The sequence below is a fragment of the Coturnix japonica genome, chromosome 2 (assembly GCF_054131305.1).
Source record: "Coturnix japonica strain WE chromosome 2, WE-NBRP24, whole genome shotgun sequence".
NCBI lineage: Eukaryota > Metazoa > Chordata > Aves > Galliformes > Phasianidae > Coturnix > Coturnix japonica.
Genome location: NC_140664.1, coordinates 40,792,666 through 40,810,645, shown reverse-complemented (window position 1 = coordinate 40,810,645; position 17,980 = coordinate 40,792,666). Strand labels below are relative to the sequence as shown.

At 40.1% G+C, this 17,980-nt stretch overlaps 1 protein-coding gene across 5 annotated transcripts in view; it reads right to left on the bottom strand.

Moving 5' to 3' along the window:
* CHST9 (carbohydrate sulfotransferase 9) overlaps positions 1 to 13,498 on the bottom strand; it is an 83,109-nt gene extending 69,611 nt beyond the window's left edge. For 2 of the 5 annotated variants that reach the window (XM_015855499.3, XM_085537483.1), the window contains exons 1-3: positions 13,248 to 13,498; positions 12,341 to 12,388; positions 6,535 to 6,741 (exon numbers count right to left, since the gene is read on the bottom strand). In XM_015855499.3, coding sequence (XP_015710985.2) covers positions 6,535 to 6,634 — 100 coding nt within the window. In that variant the 5' untranslated portion in view covers positions 6,635 to 6,741; positions 12,341 to 12,388; positions 13,248 to 13,498. Of the gene's footprint in view, positions 1 to 6,534; positions 6,742 to 9,894; positions 10,060 to 12,340; positions 12,389 to 13,035; positions 13,180 to 13,247 lie in introns of those variants that run through there. The other 3 variants (XM_015855498.3, XM_085537482.1, XM_085537481.1) reach the window with 2 other exon arrangements.
* Between the last annotated feature and the right edge of the window lie 4,482 nt (positions 13,499 to 17,980).

The window sequence follows — 17,980 nt, the reverse complement described above, 5'->3', positions numbered from 1 at the left end:
TGTGGGCTCATCGGAAACCAGAGGATTAAGAGGCAACTATGCATACCCAGCCTGAATACACTCGAACTGCGAACTTCACTGCGAATTTCGGCTATTATGCTATGGAAAGCTGCATGGTCAATATCAACACAAATTCATCTGAAACAACAAAGCAGTGAGGGACAAGTTCTATTTGCTTCTAGGTAGCAGAGTCTTGCTAGAGATCAATGACACTCTTAGACTTTGTTATCGTGCGGAAGTATAGTAAAGGAAAATCATTTTTAGTTGATATGAGCTGTACTGGAATGAGTAAAAGTTCATAAACACTGACTGAAACAGATAATATTTTACAATCTGAAAGACACCATAGCTACTTGCTGCCAACTAAGGCCTTCCAGGAAGGTTGCTACTGTACATCTTCACTAAATCAGTCAAAATCCAAACTAAATGATGTGCCTGATATTCTACCCTCTACCAAGGAAAGCTGATGAGTGCCTGAGAATAATGTAATCTATATACAGAGTAATGCTTTAAATACAGCATATTCTGCAATCCTTAATTAATGAATATTTACTGTCTCAGAAATAGAGCCTTTAAGCTGATTTGCTCTCTGACACTGATTTTCTATAGAAAAGAATGCTTTGCTGAACCTCATTAGGTTTGCAAGGGCCTGCCTTTCAAGTTTATCAAGGGTCCCTCTGGATGGCATCCCTTCCTTCTGCTGTATCAACTGCAATGCTCAGCTTGGTGCCGAGGGTGCACTCAATCTCATCATATGTGTTGCTGATAAAGATGTTAGAGTACTGGTTCCAAGACAGACACCTGATGGGACACCACATGTCTTTATGTCCAGGTGGAGACTGGTGACACTGACTACAGCCCTCTGGCTGTGACCCTCTAACAATTCCTTATCCACCAAATTGTCTATCTTTCAAATCTATCTTTCCCCAACTGAGAGAGAAGGATATGGTGGAGAACCATGTCAAAGACTTTGCAGAAGTTCAAGTAGATGACATCAGTTGCCTTCCTTTTATCCACCGAAACTATCACAGAAAGCCAGACTGGTCAGGCATGACCTTCCCTTGGTGAAGCTATGCTGTCTTGGATAATCCACTCATCCTTCACATGCCTTAACATGTATTTCAAGAGAATCTATTCCTGGATCTTCCCAGGCACAAAGGTGAGGCTCATCAGCCTGTAGTTTCCAGGCCCTCCCTCCTCCTTTCTTATGAGAAACTTCAAGAACAATGAAATCATTCACCAAGCAGCATTTACTGATCCTAATCAATCATCTTTCTTTTGTGCTTCAAGCCAGTAATGAAGAAAATACATGGAAGACAGTATATTCTAATAAGAAGGGGAAATACCAAACCCACCCAGTATCACTGATTGCTATGTACCGTAAACAAAGAAGATTTGCTGTGTTATACTGATGGCATTCTCCAGTTGTTAATATGCCTCATGAAAACTACCCAAGGCTTCTACAACAAGTACTTAAAGGAATACTAAACCAACTAGATTGTCCATGATTAATACCAGTTATTGAGCATGGTCCTTTCTTATTTACAGTCAGACTCTCCAGCAAAACTTTGATTTTTCTGTAAACATTTGTCTCTATAAGTCATTACATACAAACTTTAAGCTGCAGCCTTGTTCCACTTGGATAAGGTTTAAAAAAAGATAAGAAAAAAAACTCACCCACACAGACTGTGGTACCATGTATTGCACAGATTCACACACACTCATCTGCTACTTAGTGTGTCAAGACAAGAAGTTTCATAGACTCAAAGTATCTCAAGTCACCAAAGGACCCAAGAAATCTCGAGTTACTGAGGCTAGGAAGCAAAGCAAGAAAAAAAAAGCTCACCTTCATACTGCGTAGCCCAGACACAGTCAGGATAGCTACCAAGAACATACTGAACTGACATAATTCACTCTGTTTTATGGGATGTCAAACTTTTTTTAAAAATGAGATTGTTACTGACATTTTGAGTGGAGCTTCTTCAGATTCTTCATAGAAATGAATGCTGCAGCCTAAGGAATGGGAAAGAACTCAGAGTGATGAGGCCTACTCAGCAGTTCAAAGGGCAAAATGTTCCTGTGTCAAAAAAGTCAGAAAGACTGCTGAAAGCTGCCTAGTTACTCATATGGTACTGCAAAAAATTGTAGGCAAATTCAAAAGAAAAGTAACTTATGCCCTGCAAAGGAAGAAGAAAGCATGCACAAGAAAGCCAGTACCTAAAGTGAAACGAAGCTGCTGTAAAAAAGAAGAGGCAGACTCTCCTACCCTGAGGAGCTAGATGTCTATGGGAGGATAAAGACAGTGCAGCATTTCTCTAGATGAGTTACCACTCATACTGCACCTCATGAAACACTGCAATAGTTCCAGATAAGCTTGGAAGTTAATAGGCACACTCCACAATAACAAATACCATTACATTTAGAAAGAAACCAAAGCACTTATCACACAGGTCTATTCACAAAAACAGACATGATAATTTTGTATTAGCCGATCACAGTAAATCATGTCAGTCTCCAAAAACATAAGCTTTCAAAGCACAGTATCAGAATCTCTAACTTAAAAGTATAATTCACACCTATAACATAGCCAGGTTAAAATGCAAGTGTCCTATGCATACTCACACATCCAATTAAAAGAAATTCATAGTACAAAACTCAACATCAGTTCTGGAAGACCCATTATTTGCTTCCCCTATATGAGATTATATTGGTGGAAATTATTAAGCATGTAATAAATAGCATTTAATGTTCCCAGTGAAGAGCCTAAGACAGTATGGAGAACTGTCCAGTAAAGCACCAGGACATACTTGTTTTCATACCAATTTCATTTCTATGAACATAAATATTTGCATTTATGTTGTAGGCAGAACACACAAGAACATTTTACACTATCAGTGTTGATGTCACAGTGATGTTAGCCTGGTAAAATATGTAGGTGTTGATATCCATGTCCCAAATTAACCTTGACATGTCTGTTACCTACTATGCAAGGAGGTGAACTGATGACATCCAGCAGAATGGGCTCTGACATCCAAGTATGGATTTATCATCCTGTTTCCACACACTCCACATGCAAAGACAAACCAAGATGCTTGTCTCTTATCCAGTTTGATAATGCCTCTCTAAAAAGCTATCAGAAAAGACCACCATGGAGCTAAGAGCTACTTTTCAGAATGAAATATTTTTATTAATTTTTATTTATTTTTTTTAAAGGGACAGAGATGAGAACCATGATTAGAATTAACTCAAGGAGCAGGAGCAGCACAAGAGGGAGCAGAAGACAGCATTCCTGTACGGAGTCAAACCTTAACTACTTTCTGCTTCAGCAACCAAATGCAAACATGATTGTTATCTGTCTTGAACAGGGCACCACAGAAGATTAAAACAGTTCCAACCACAACAAACATTTGTCTCTGCAGACTCATGGCATAGCAGCTGAGAAGCACAAGGAACATTTTCCATTTCTCAGTAGAACATCAAATCAAATACTTGCAGATTAAAACTCAAGCGATCTTACAGCTGTGCAACTAGTGACACAATTAAAAGACAATATAAAATCTTTATATAGATACTTGTCAATTTTGTGCTTCTCCAGACAGCTTATCCCCAAAAAATGCTACAGTGCACAAAACACGTCAATATGAAAAACAGTAGAAAAGAGTGGAAAGTGCTCATAAATCAAGGCATACTCTGAATACAGAAATGCATTTCACAGTAAATTTAAGCAGCATCAAGGAAAGGAGAAAAATCATCAGAAAACTGTGCTGTAGAATGTTTAGAGGAGGTACAGGTGTTTGAAATAAAACAGAATGCTCCCTACATTTTAAACTGGAAGAGGAACAGAAAGTGAAACAAAAGGGTACAGAATTGCAATCATATTTTAAGCTTGTGAACAATTGTGTTATTTTCTGATAGTTTCCACTTTATTATTGAAATACACACATATACCATTTCCATGTGAAAAAAAGGGAAAGCCTCTCCCACTATGAAAATAACGGCAATATAATCAAAGAGAAAACCCTCAAAAAAAGCATTTGGTTGCCCCAAAGAACATAGTATTTTCTAATTCCCCCTTTACTTTTTTCCTATTTCTTATTAACAGTCCATACATATAGAAAAAAGGAAAGTGTGACAATGTGGGAGGAGAACAGAAATGGTAATAGTGAGCACTGCACAGAAAGAAAGGTTAACTACAGGACAAAAGATGGAAGGAATGTAAAGAATGTCAGCAAGTAAATAAATCAATAATCTACAGACATCATCTACATTCCTGAACTACCTTGAAAGCAAAGATATCTGCCATTAACATTCTCAAGAACAGCACAAATTTCTCAAGGAAGACTTGCTCTGTAAGGTCTGCTTCTGTCAACACTTGATTACATAGGAAACGTTTCCAAAGGGATCCCACACTACTTCTCACTGTTTTGTTAAAATAAGCTTGTAAATAAAAGTGGGTTCCACAGAGTTCTTTTCTGGTGCCAGATCTCTTTAACAATTTCATCAATTACTTTGATGCAGGAATAGCAAACATACTAAGTAAGTTTGCAGACAATACTAAACCAGGAGATGTAGACTCTCTGTGGAGTAGTGAAGCCTTGCACTTGACAGATTTGGGGGCTGAAAAATGACCAACTGCATGAAGATCAATAAGAGCAAGTGCTGGATTTTACACCTGAAACATTGCAATCCTGGATTTATGTACAGACTGGGGGATGAGAGTTTGAAGATCAGCCCCATGGAAAGGGATCTGGGAGTTCTGGTTGATAGCAAGTTGAACCCAAGTCAGCAGTGTGCCCTGGTAGCCCAAAGCGTCAACCATACTGTGGAGTGCATTAGGCCCAACACTGTCAGTGGGTAAGGGGAAGTGTTGTCTTGAGGCCTCACCCCAAGTACTGGGTGCAGGTTAGCGTGCCACAGTACAAGGACATAAAATTATTAAAGAGCATCTGAAAGAAGAATACAAAGATGCTAAAGGGTCTGGAGAGCAAGACAAGAGAAGTCTGGTTTGTTCAGCCTGGAGAAGAGGAGGCTGAGGAGAGGCCACCTACTGCTCCCCACGAGGGGAATGGAGGGGCAGCTCTGCTCTCTGGTGACAGCAATTGTCCTAAGGGAATGGCATGGAGCTGTGCCAGGGGAGGGACAGGATGGGGATTAGAAAAAGGTCTTTCACCAACAGGGTGGTGAGCATGGAACAGGCTCCTGAGGGCAGTAGTCATAGTACCAAGCCTCTAGAGTTTAAGTGTTTGGACAGTACTCTCAGACAGAAGGTTTGAATTTTGGGTGGTCCTGCATGGACTCAATGATCTATGGGGATTGCCTCCAACTCCGGATATTTTATGTTTTTATTATCAGCCCAGAAACATTAAGAAGCTAACAAAATAGTGACCACTGCACTTAGTTGAAACGCTCAAAATAAGGATCAAGAAACTGCAGGAATAATGCACTAGAAATCCCCAGCTATCCTTCCCTGAACTAAACAATTACCTTACCAGAGCCTACCAGCTCATGTTGGATAAAAACACAGATCAATGAAACCAAAAGACTAATGTGGTTCTATGAACATATCTCTTCACAATATTATCAGTATATTTTAAAGAAAGATTTTTCTTTCTTTTTTTTTTTTTTTTTTTATTGAGGAAATAGAAATTAAGCAATAGAGCGAAGAGGACATAACAGGCAGTACTTCTTAACTAGCTAGGAACAGACCATATTTTTAGGGAGGTAAAAGAAAGGAAAACAAGTACATCATGGCACAGTGTGCTACAACAGAAGTGTATTGGCAAAGCAAAACAGTGGGTGATGAGGACGTTACAAATATCCACCCCATACACATTTCAAGGGTGGTTACTTCAGATTAACTGAGCTTGTACTGGGGGCTGAGGAGAATTGGCCATTCTAGCTTCATTCTGAAATGGATATAGATCATTCCTTTGGGCAAACCAAAGAATGGTAAATTGCCACAACAGAAAGTCAATTGAGTAACAACCCTCAGCCAGTACCATTACACATTTAGCTGAAGTTGCAACATGACTCTGATGTGACGTATGACAAAGACTCACAAACCCAGTATTTAACTATCTCTAGCAATAACAGCACTAGGATGTGATCATTCCTTATGAATGCTGTTACCATTTTTGTCTACGTTACAACAGTTCTTCAAAAACTGCTTTGCCACACAACATAAACGTATAAAAAGCACACATACACCATCAAATAAAACTATTTCAGAAGTGGACTTGCTTGGCTTCAAATAAACACAATATGCTTTCACAGCACTTATTTTTCCTAATGAAGATATGATTAGGTTCCTACAGGCCTCTTCTCATGTATATAAAATACAGTTACTAAAACAAATCTGTTGTATGTCATTTCACTGCCACACACGGGGACTTCTTTGAGTTGCCCACGCTTACTCAATGGACTTCCCAATCACCTTTTAAACCATGGATGCAATCACTTTATCAAACAAACAAGAAACAAACAAAATAGAAAAACACCACCACAAGAAACCCACAACCCAGAAGCCTACTGTACCTGTATTCTGTTCTTCAGTCCAGGCCTGCAGATACATGAAGAGGAGTAGACCAGCTACTCCAAACATCAGTAGCGACACAAAGACTTGTCGTACGTTCATGACCCTAACAGAGGGCTCCTTCTCAGCTTTCAGAAGGATGCATGGCTCATTTTTCTGAAGCACTCAGTGTGCCGGCATCTTCTTCAGTGTCTTTTCCATACTCTGACCTAGAATAATAGATGCAGATAGTTCTTAAGTTACTCTGTCATTTTCCACCAAGGACTCTGTAAACAGCATAATGCATACAAGCAGCAGCTCTTACAAGCTATTATTTCCAACACGTAGGTTTTTATTGATGTTCCTGACAATATTTCTATCTCATATGGGATTCAAACAGAATTCTCACTGTGCCTGCAGCCACGACACCTCCTCCACACTGCTGGCCATCATCAGTTGCTGTAATGGAGGGAGTTAGTACCCTGATGAGATGCCTGGGAAATTAATTTATTGGCTTTTCACCCAGCTATACTACGTGACATCAGAAAGACTCAAGTACCTGATTTCTGCCACTAACTTCATTGGAAACATGATCTTGCCAAGAGGTAATTTAGCTAGTCCTGTATGCCTGATACAAAAGGGCCATAAACTCAGTTCATAATAGAATATAGAAGACACTGCTGAATATCTTAGAGGCAAACTCATTAATCTGAATCAGAATCCATTTAGTAATGAAAGCAGGTTACTAGAAGCTCAAGAGCAGTTGTTAAAATTAGGCTGCAAAGTAAGAAAAATTAAATTGAAATTCAACACAATAGGACACTCTTGTAAGTATCTGACAGAAGTGTGCGGTAAACAACAAATAATGTAATGAAAAACCTTGAACTTCTAAATGAAAATGATACACTGAAAAAATACTGGAAGTAAACAGATATTAAAAGAACTGAACTGAAGTACGTGTACATTCAAACACAAAAATAACATATGGGCACCTAGTAGCTATTCTTACATTTCAGAATATGGCACATTCCATAAGAAAAGTTCTTATTTCTAACACTGCCACATCTATAGTGGCTGGGCCTCCCATTAAAAATGGCTGCTGAATAAAGAGAGTAACCATGTTTCCTTAGAGACAAAATTTCAGAAAGAGCAAAACAACATTCTTAACTTGACAGAATATTTCCTCCCCCTTCAGTTCTGCTGTTAAAATTACACAGTACTTGGTGAAGCAGAAACTTGCCTACAGAAAGTAAATCAAAGTTCCAAGTATCACTTTACGTGCAATTTTTCTGTAGAAGACAGATAGCCAGGCATTAAGAGAACATAAATGCTCTGTATGAAGTCTCTTTTTCCTGTGGTCAAAGTACTCTGTTTGAACGTGGGACATTGTAGGCAAGTTAATAGTTTGCTCTATTCCATACAGTTCTTTCCACCTTCCTTCTGCAGAGATGCAATTTCCTACACACAGTACACCTGTTTGCAACTACTACAACACATGATATTTGAAGGAAGCAGTGAAAACTGGGCAAAAGCAAGGAAAACTCTTTGGGGGATTATTTGTGAAATGCCTTTGGAAAAGGTGGTAGTAGTGGAGCCTCCTTCCAATCTACTCTACTTTAGCTGGTACCACGCTGATCTCTTCATACAGCACCCTCAGCATTCTCAGACTTGCAGTCATCCTCATTTAGGTTTACCCAAGTCCCCATTCCCAACCTTTGCACCTGGCATCAGTCCTGTAGCAACTACACTGCTTACGCACCTTCAGAAATCGTTCTGCTGATAAGGAAGTAGCTACCCAGCAATAAGCAATGCTTCAAGAAGCTTCAGTTAAAGCAGTAAGGAATACAAAACCCTTCTGTTTTTCTACAGACAAAAGCTGCGTTGTTCCTGTAACAGGACATTGACAGCATCTGGATTAGGAGGGGAAAAAAAAAAAAAAAAAAAAGAAAGTAGGACCTGTAGGTCTGAATGAGCATCTCTGAAAGAAAAACACTGCAGGTACCCAAAAGTGGAAATCCACTACCAACACAGCTGAACACAGCTGAACCTGTTAATCCTGCACTATTAACATCAGGATGCATAGTAAAATAAATAAATAAATAAATAATCGGGAGCAGTACTGAACAACTAATCTGTTAAAAACAGATGTTTTTCTTCCAGGGTAGTTTCTGTTCTGAAAGGGTAGAAATTTGTAAAACAAACACATTTTTATATGTATCTATCTCTACATGTTATGTATTATGTATGTATATGTGCATACACTACAAAGGAAAGTTAAGCAAAGAAAGAAGAAAAATAAACCACTTTGTAGACCGTTCACTCCACCATCAGTCATTACAATTATCCCTGTATTCAGTTTTCATCCTATTTGCAATTAGTTCAATTTATTCAATTTATATAAAACTGTAGTATTTCTTTATGCGTTGTCTAAGTTTCAAAACTACCCTTAAATAAGAACACTTATTTCAGCATTGCTCAGAATCTAAACATGCCAAATCCACACAGTTTAAAGCTACTCTGCTACCTTACAGTAATCTAAAGGCCTTTCAGCTTGAATAAGCAGTATATTTTATTTAATGCAGTGATTTGTAACTCATATATGAAAAAAATGATAGCAGCATTAAAGAAGCCTGTATCTAAAAGTCTACTAGAAGAACTTGAAAAATGGCCATACAACACTGACAAATTTGCTCCTTCAGCATTAAAAAGCCATGGTCATGGATAACACTCCCCAGAATCCTGGCAAAGAGTGAATACCTGCAAATATTCTTTCATCAAGATAAATGCCCCCCTGTGGCTGTGAGAGAAGAGCAAACAAGTAATTACTTTCAACCTAAGTATTTTCAAAAGAGATTAGTCCTATCCACATGAAGTTTCAGTATCCCAGTTAGGCTGTAGATCTTACTTCCTTCACTCCTAGTTGTGGCTGTATTGGATGACAGCTTGACCTGCTGGGTAGGATGCTAACTCCAGGGAAGTTAATATACTCTAAGATCCTGCTGGTGTCCCTTTCACCTATGCTAAGACCGACTCTTATTTTAGCTTAGCCACTTCCTACCTCTTTTGGAAGTATGGACCCCAGTGTACTATCTATTTGAACTTGAGCTTCTACAGGGTAGCATCTTAGGGGCGTTCTGACTGGTTGAGGTAACTTGGCACATACCGTTTTTAATCCCTGTACAGAGACAGGGAAAGCAGCAGAAATAAAAACAAACCCAACACTACACATCTGCAATGCAGAGCTTTTTGCATTTTTCCCTTTCATGTTTCAAGTCCAACTCGAAAGTACAAATTCCTGTATGTGACCAACACAAGCAAATGAAAGAGCACAAACACTCAAAAAAGAGGAAGAGCTCATTTCCTTGTTTTGGCACGATTCTTACATCATCCTCTTGGCTCCACCTGGTAAGCAAATACACCTGCAGATGAGGTGAGGCATCTCCAGCATTCAAGTAACTCTGCTATTCCAGATCAATGCCAATATCACTGGTCACAGTACACTTGGCTTAGTACTTCCTTGCCACTATTCTGCCTGCCATCACATCATTCTGAAATCAGAGACACAGAAATAAAAAAGATAAATCATTTGTGAGACAATCTAATAATTCTCCTCCATTTTTTCCCCCTTACCTGAAAAAGATCATCAAGATCAGTGGTTAGTTAACCAGCCAAAAGCTGGTAAATAGCCAGATGCTCCTTTTAATTGTCAAAGCATTAATACAACTGTGGGTTACCACAAATTCCCACCCTCTCAGCATCTCCTTAGGCACACCTGAATTAATAAAAGGAAAACAAGAAAGAGCACACAAAAGCATAACCCTTCACAGCCCACCCATATTCTCTTCTTCTCTCTTTCCTTTCTGCACCCAAGAAGCAACACATTTCCTGAGGCCTCCACAGGAAAATCATGACAGAAAAATTTTGCACCAAGGAACATCCGGCTGGACACCCACCCAGGCTGCTTTCAGCACAGTCTGCAAAAGGAGATGAAGGTATCTTCTCACTTCACTGCTTCCCCTCCCCCCTCACTTCTCATGTTAACTTGTGTGTATACTTCACACACGTCCTCCAGGATCACCTTTCCACTCCCCACACCCCATCCATCTGGCTTCACAACAAACAAGGCACAGCCTCAGTTCTTAACAATGCCTGCATAGTTCCTTGTATCAGGCAGTGCTACTCCTCACTCTGGTTTATCCCAGTGGCTACTAGGAATAAATATTCAACATTTGATCTTTTCTCTCTCCAAGAAGTTACATGGAGCATTATGGCTGGGTGAAACCAAAGTCCTTACAGAAACTTGGATTAATTGTGTAAATGGATCGAGACAATAAAGTCAGTGCTACTGGGCAAATGTGTAGGAATGAAAAAAACAAAACAACTGTAACATTGCCCTTTCAATCCATAGGAATCTGCTGGGAAACAGAAAAAGGTTAAATATCCAGCAGGCCTCATTACAGGGTCTAAGCAGAAGGGCAGCACAGCAATGAGTTTCTCTCTCACCTCATGGCAACCAGTGTTTCAGTAACTGGTGCTGCAGAGGGAGATGGTCTGCCTAAACCCACTGGTTCTACCAACACTTCAGCAACCCCTTAATTTCCAAAGCCACTTACAGGAAGGCTGTGTCTAAGTGTAACTGAAGGCACCATCTGGCCTGCATGACTTTACAACTAGCAATAACAGAAGATTACTAGCTACCAACCTCACAAATCAGGTTAACGTAATTTTGTTATAGAGTGCCACAAGAAAAAATAATGGAATCTGTCATATGAAATACACATCTAAAATGTACATAATGAAATCTTCTGCATAAAGATGCATAGGGACTTCTTATCAAAGATGAAAACTGCTTAAAGCATGCATCCTTCCCTCACCCACTGAAAATCCTGAAACAATAAAGCCCTTCTAAAAAGCAGAAGCAAATCCTTTTCAATGGAAGTTTCAAGAACAATCAGCAATTCCAAAAATCAGCATCTCCAGAGCAACTTCCCACCACTCAAGCCACACATACTTAAGATTTTCCTACTTCATTCTCCCTTGTTACATAGCAAACTTCAGTGCTGTTATAGTAATTACATTTTATTAATGCATTTTATAGAATACGATGTTATACAAAATGAGGAATGCGGCACAGTAAATAAGTTCTGCAATTGATTTGGCTGTTTTAACGTACTTAAACCAGTTTCTCATTAGCTCTTTAATATTTTCCCAAAGAAAAATCTCCTCGTAATGAAGCAATGCATGTAACACATCTCATTTTAACTACCTGAGCACGAATTGGTTTCTGATGCCATTAAATTGCTCCACAGTAATAACATCAGGTGAATGAAACCAGTCCATGGTACCCACACTACTTCTGAGATCACACAACAACAGTCCTACTCATCAACCATAAGTTTTCTTGAACTTCCTATCAGTTTAACCCACAAAATAACTATCCAAATAGCTTCTTTGCAGGTTATTTTACTGCAGATCTACTAATTTTCTTTATACAGGAAACAAACAAAAAGCTGTTTGTGTTAATAATAGATAAATGTATAACTGACCTACCTGTGCGCATATAAATTAACCTACTGGCTTCATGAAACATTTTGCTTCCTTAAAGAGAATAGAAAAGATACTCTAAGTAGCACCAATAACAATGGGTTTGAAAATCTACCAGTTTACCAAATATTCACTGTAAGTGGTTTCATTCTACAGACTAGGACACTTTCTCATTGCAGAACAGGGAAATGACAGAGCTTGGTTTTCTTTTTCCTGATAGCTCCCAGTCAAGACTGGGGAATACTACTATTCCTGAGCACACAAAGACAAGTTCAGCACACTTACCTCTTACTTATACATCCTGAAGTCAGTGCACAGACCCATGAAAGTCACCTGGAAAGTTAAACAGAATCAGGGCTTGTGAGGCAACAACTTGATGACTCCAGGGATTCTAGCAGGGCTCAAGATTCACTTTTTCCTCCCCCCTCTCAAGATGGGGGAGATAAAAATGATCTTGTTTCAACAATTCTTTTTTTCTTTCCTCTTTTTTTTCCCTTCCATCCCGTAATGAAATTATGAGATCTTATTTATTGACTGCAGTGAACCAAAGTGTTACCAGCGTGCCAAACAGTCTTGCAGCCTGTCTGTCCCAATCACTCAGTGCACTCCTTGAAAACATACAGGCGATACAAAGAACTTAGTTGTTGTTATTTTAATGTAACAGATACGCCCTGAATTCCCTATTTTTTGTTGTGCGACCACTACGAAGAGGAAGAGGAGTCAGCAGAAAAGTTGCTTCTTCTGCAGAGCCCTGTTGAAGACTAATAGGTTTCCGCTAAACTTCTAGGTACGCTCCAGAGCTTCGGGCTCCTACAGCGACCCACAACCCTCCCCCTCCCCGCAGGGAGACAGCCACGGCAGCTGGTCCCGAGAGACAGAGCCCCTCGCTTCGGAAATACAACGAGCCACGAAAAGCCCAGGAGCAAATGAAACAAGCTGTCTGCACCGGGCCACCGCAATCCCCCCGGGTGAAAACATACCGAGCTCCGTCCGCCGTACTCCTCCCACACCCGTCGGTGAAACGCCCAACGCCTCAAGAGCTGGACGGCGAGATAGAAGATACCGCTCGCTGGGGCTGGGAGTAAAACCCCCCAACAAGTCCACCCGCTCCGCCGCCCGGGGCCGGGGCCACCGCCGGTCCCGCCCCACCACTCCCCGGCCGGCCCCGCCCGCCCCCGCGGCAGCCCCTTACCTGCCCGCCTCGGCGGTGCCGCGGGATGGGAGTTCTTGGAGGTGTGTCTGCAACGAGGCGTAAAGTTTCACCGCCAAAGTTTGGGGCTGTGTGGGTTGTGGTCCTCGCCTAAAGGGGAACCTCAGAAGCGCTTTGCGGTTTGATCCGTGCGGGGGCAGGTAAATCTAGTATTCGCTCGTCCGCCTGCCCTGCTGCCAAGCCCGTGTCATTACGCGGAGAGCTTCTCGTCGTGCCTGCCTCAGAACGTGTATGAGATTAAACGCTTTGCTAACAGGTTTTGTTTGCTGTTACACATCCAGAGGTAGGCTCTCCTAGTGCCAGCAAATACACTGCCAGGCAGAGGCAAGTCATAGCTGGAATTAGCTACTGAAGCAGGTAGGATTCCGACATCCAAACTTTACTGTCATCTATGGGAACCAGGGAGACAGAGACAAATAACTGAGTTTACTAACACTTTGTGCTTTCCAAACATGATCAGCTTTTTGTTACAATAGTCCAGCCATGTAGATCAGTAATTTTGTGTCTTTAACAGATGCATTGCTTTCCTTAAATTTCTTTAAGGACATTCTCTAGTGCCTGCTAGCAATTGCGTAAGCACAGAGGAGCTTTGACTTTCCAGAGCTATTCTCAATCCTCTTTTATCCATCTCTCTCCCTTTCGGGCTTTTTGCTGTAGTGCTGTATAGAATTACTCCAGCATTTGCCTCTGGAACACTCCTTGAGTTACTGCCCCACCATTTTCTTATGGCATAATATCCCTTTCTTGGTTTAGCAGTCACATAACTTCACATTTTTACACATCACCTTTTATCCTAACAGATAGCAAACCATCTTGTAATTACTCTTCTAACCAGCCAAGCACAGCAACCTTTGGTGTGAAGCTGAACTTTACCAACCAGCTCAAGACAAGTGGTTCAGAGCAAACAGTAAAGAGCTACGTGCTGCTCTGATTTCCAGGGGGCACTTAACTAAGCAGACTGTAATTACCCCAAACCAGAGCTCAGACACTGGGGATAACACATGTTCATAGAAAAGTGCTCCAGGATCTGAAGCAGCCAAAGGCAGCCAAGACCTGTGCAGTGAGTTGTTCCTTATGGGTTTCAAATCCAGACAGTAAACCAGCCTGCTTCTGCTTAGTCTGGATGGTGTGATTACATATATAGCCTCACTTGAGATACTGTACACTTTTATTAAACTTAAGGATCTGCCCAGTCTGGGTTCATTGTAGAGGTTAGTAGCTCAGAGCAAACCCAGAGAGCAATGATGTTTCCTTCTTATTCTTTAAATCCAGCCATGAATCCAATATTAAAGTCGTGTTAAGACAGTCCCTTACACTGACACACCTGCAGCTTGCCTCTCTCCCTGGTACGGATAAACAGAAGAGAAGGAGGAATGGAAATCAATTTAATGGCATAAAATGCCCATTTCTTGCTAATTCCCATGAGTAGAGCACATTTCCCCTTTTAGACAGCCTGGCAGGAATGCAACACAACGACAAACACATGCCCTAACAAAAAAAATACAACCTTGGATTAAAATTCTACACCTGTTAGTCCCTTGTGGCCAGCAAGATTTTAGAGAAAAACAACATGCCTCCTGAATTTTAGTTTCATGAGGCAATACGCTCTGAAGGTTGCAATAAAGGTCACTGAAGCTTCTAATAAGGATATACAGATTAGTCTTCTGAGTGCTGTAGATTTAATTTCCCTCAATAAATACACACTGAAAGCATATTTCTTCAGATTGATCTACTCATCGGCTGTACCCATCAACTGATTAAAGTTATATATAACACTGAAAGTATCAGATGTCTTGGTGGTTGGGTTTTTATTTTATTTATTATTTATTTATTTTATGTTAAAGGAATAAATTAAATGCCTTGGGATAAATTCAGGTCTCATTTTACAACTCAGTTAAAACAAACAAAAGACAAAAACAGTACATTTAGTTTATATATGACTTGTTCCACTACAGGTTCTTCCAGTACAGTACATATTCCAACTGTGGATTTAAGCATCTTTACAAGATTAAAAATTCAACATGCAGGTGAAATTAGACACTGGATTAGGAAACTCATTAATTACATAAATGTAATCGGCACCTTCTGAAGCCTGACACATAGCAAAAAAGAAAGGAATCACAAAAGGGTGGCGGCTGTCTGTCTGAGTCAGTTGAGCTGGTACGGAGCCAGCACCTACCTCAGAAAACCTACTCTTGTCAGGCTTCTGCATGTTTCTTCTAGGCACATTTCCTGCAGACAGCAGCTCAGTGGTTAAAGTAGCAAAGTCATCTTCCGATAGCAGTGAGATGGTGGCAGGGTAGTGGTGCTTACTCACAGTAACATGAGTAGTCAGCGCAGTTACAGAAGAGAAATAACAGGTCCTGAACTGAAAATGAAACCTGCTGAAAAGTCATGTTGCTGAAATAAAAGCATCTTTACAGTAAGACCATTTTAGGCTCTTCAAGCATGGTTTTCATGTTTTCAGCTCAGCAGTGACAGCCGTGGAGAAAAGCTTGGTTTGGGGTCAGGTTACAGTAACGCATCTTCCCCACACTTCAATAGCTCCCCCAAATCCCTTATGGGTATTTGGGCCATATCCCACCGCCATATGGAACAGAAAACAGGTGTGCCACGGCTGTGAGCTGCTAGGAAAACCCTTACTCTAACTCAGCTTTCCATGAAGCCCAGGTTTCCAGTTGACGTTTTTCAAAGTTTATAGTGAAGCTAACTCAGCCCCTGCCCACATACACAAATTTCAAAGAGTCAGAAGTCACAGAATCTTATTTTATAAGAAAACTTCAATCTAAAATCCATTACTCAGGCAGCAGATGTGCCTGTTTGGTCTGGTCTTTTACCTAAGGGGAAGGATTAGACCTTCAGAGATTTCTAGATTAGACAAATTGGTTCCAAGTACCACCATCACTTCCCTCACGGAATTTCAGGATAGGCCACGTCAGCACTGTCTGTTTCAGTGGTGTGTGCTGTATATCAACATAGAACTGATTAGAGAAACGTTTGAAGATTAAAGGCATTTTATCATAATGAAGGTGTCTTTTGCTCTGGGGCACAAGCCAACCAGCAAGTCGTTCTATTTTAATTCTTTGAGCAGTTTTAATTTTCAACTAATTAGCTAGAAATTTACCACCTACAACATTCCCTGTTTCTTGGTTAGGAGGCTAAAATTTGCCACTGCAAAGCATTACTATGGGGCATTTACTTGATTCTTAAAAAAAAAAAAAAAAAAAAAAAAGCAAAACAAAATCTGCTAGCAGCTTGTTATAAAATTTATTTGCTCATAACTGCTATACTGGGGCAATTAATAAGGCCTTTCAAAGCAAGTTGTGCACTCATTCAAAAATATTAGATAATTCAAATTGCCTGTTCTTCAGCTATTAAAAAAGTTTGATTTTTATGAAGTCTCTGAAAAACAAAAACATCTCCACTTAAACACTTCAGTGAGTTACCAAAGAAGCTCTTTAAGTCTGATGGGTTCCTGCCTCAAAGGCCAAAAGAAAACAGTAGTTGCAATCTTTTTATTCAAGACTAGTCCATTACTTTACCCTAAGTCCAGAATGTTCTTCAAATGGCAGCTACTATCCTGTCAAGTGCTGCACAACTGTAAGATGTCTCGGGATGTCCTGAAAATTGATTTTATTTATTTTTTAAATAAAAAAGGAAATGTGTTCTGTATTTAAATACTACTGAGGGCTTCCAGTTACAGGCATGTCTAGGAAGGTTAAGATTAGCTCCTATTTTTTTACTCCCCTTGTGCTAGCACTGGTGAACAGGGTGCATATATGTTTTTCTGTTATATGATACTTCTACAATTTAGATCAAAGTATATCCAGTTTTTCAGGCTCCATTCTTGCAAGTTTTCAAGCCAAGACTAGATAAAGCCCTGAGCAGCCTGGCCTGACCACACAGAGGTTGAATTACAGATTTCCTGTGGCCCCATCCTACTTGAGCTGTTGTTGAATATCCCATCTGAAAATCAGGAGGTCAGATTTCAGTTGAAATTATTTCTCCCTACTAATGAACCACAGACTACAAATAAGGAATGAAGCCCTTAACCAAGCATCAGGTTTTCTGTTCAAATGAGGTTTGTAAAAGGAGGAAGTTCCTCTGAAAGCCTTCATCACTTTTATGAGAAGATTCCAAGAGACAGCTGTTTTTCCAGGCCTTCTGAATAGTGCATGTAAAAACTACATAACACTGTAATTTCTACTCTGATGAGTTCTAGAGAAAGGGGGTGGTTATCCTTGTTCTCTGAAATCATGCTTGATTTTGGTACTTCCTAGAGAAGAATAGCCTATTGTTAGAGTTCCTAACTGAGACAGTGTCTTTGGTGTTTCAGTCATTGGTATTGTGATGTTCACTTGTAATTAACTGGGAATTTTTAAACTGTTTGATTTAAGTGCCTTTGTAAAGATCTTAAAACATGTATTCTTCATGCTTTTCTTTAGATTTTGGCTGATGGAACATTAATAGTTAGTCTCCATCTTCACTGTGGAATCTATATTTCTTACCTACAAGTGGCTGTTCGTAGGCATTATGCAGATTAAAACAAACAAACAAACAAAGTCCTGTTAGGAATATTTTATTATCTTCTCCATAATTACTGAACATCGGGGAAGTAAAATCTAAATATTACGCTTTGGTCACTTGACATGCCCTAACTGTGAGACAAAGAAAATTCTCTTACTCCCAGCAGCATTCTTGGTAGTAGAAAGTTC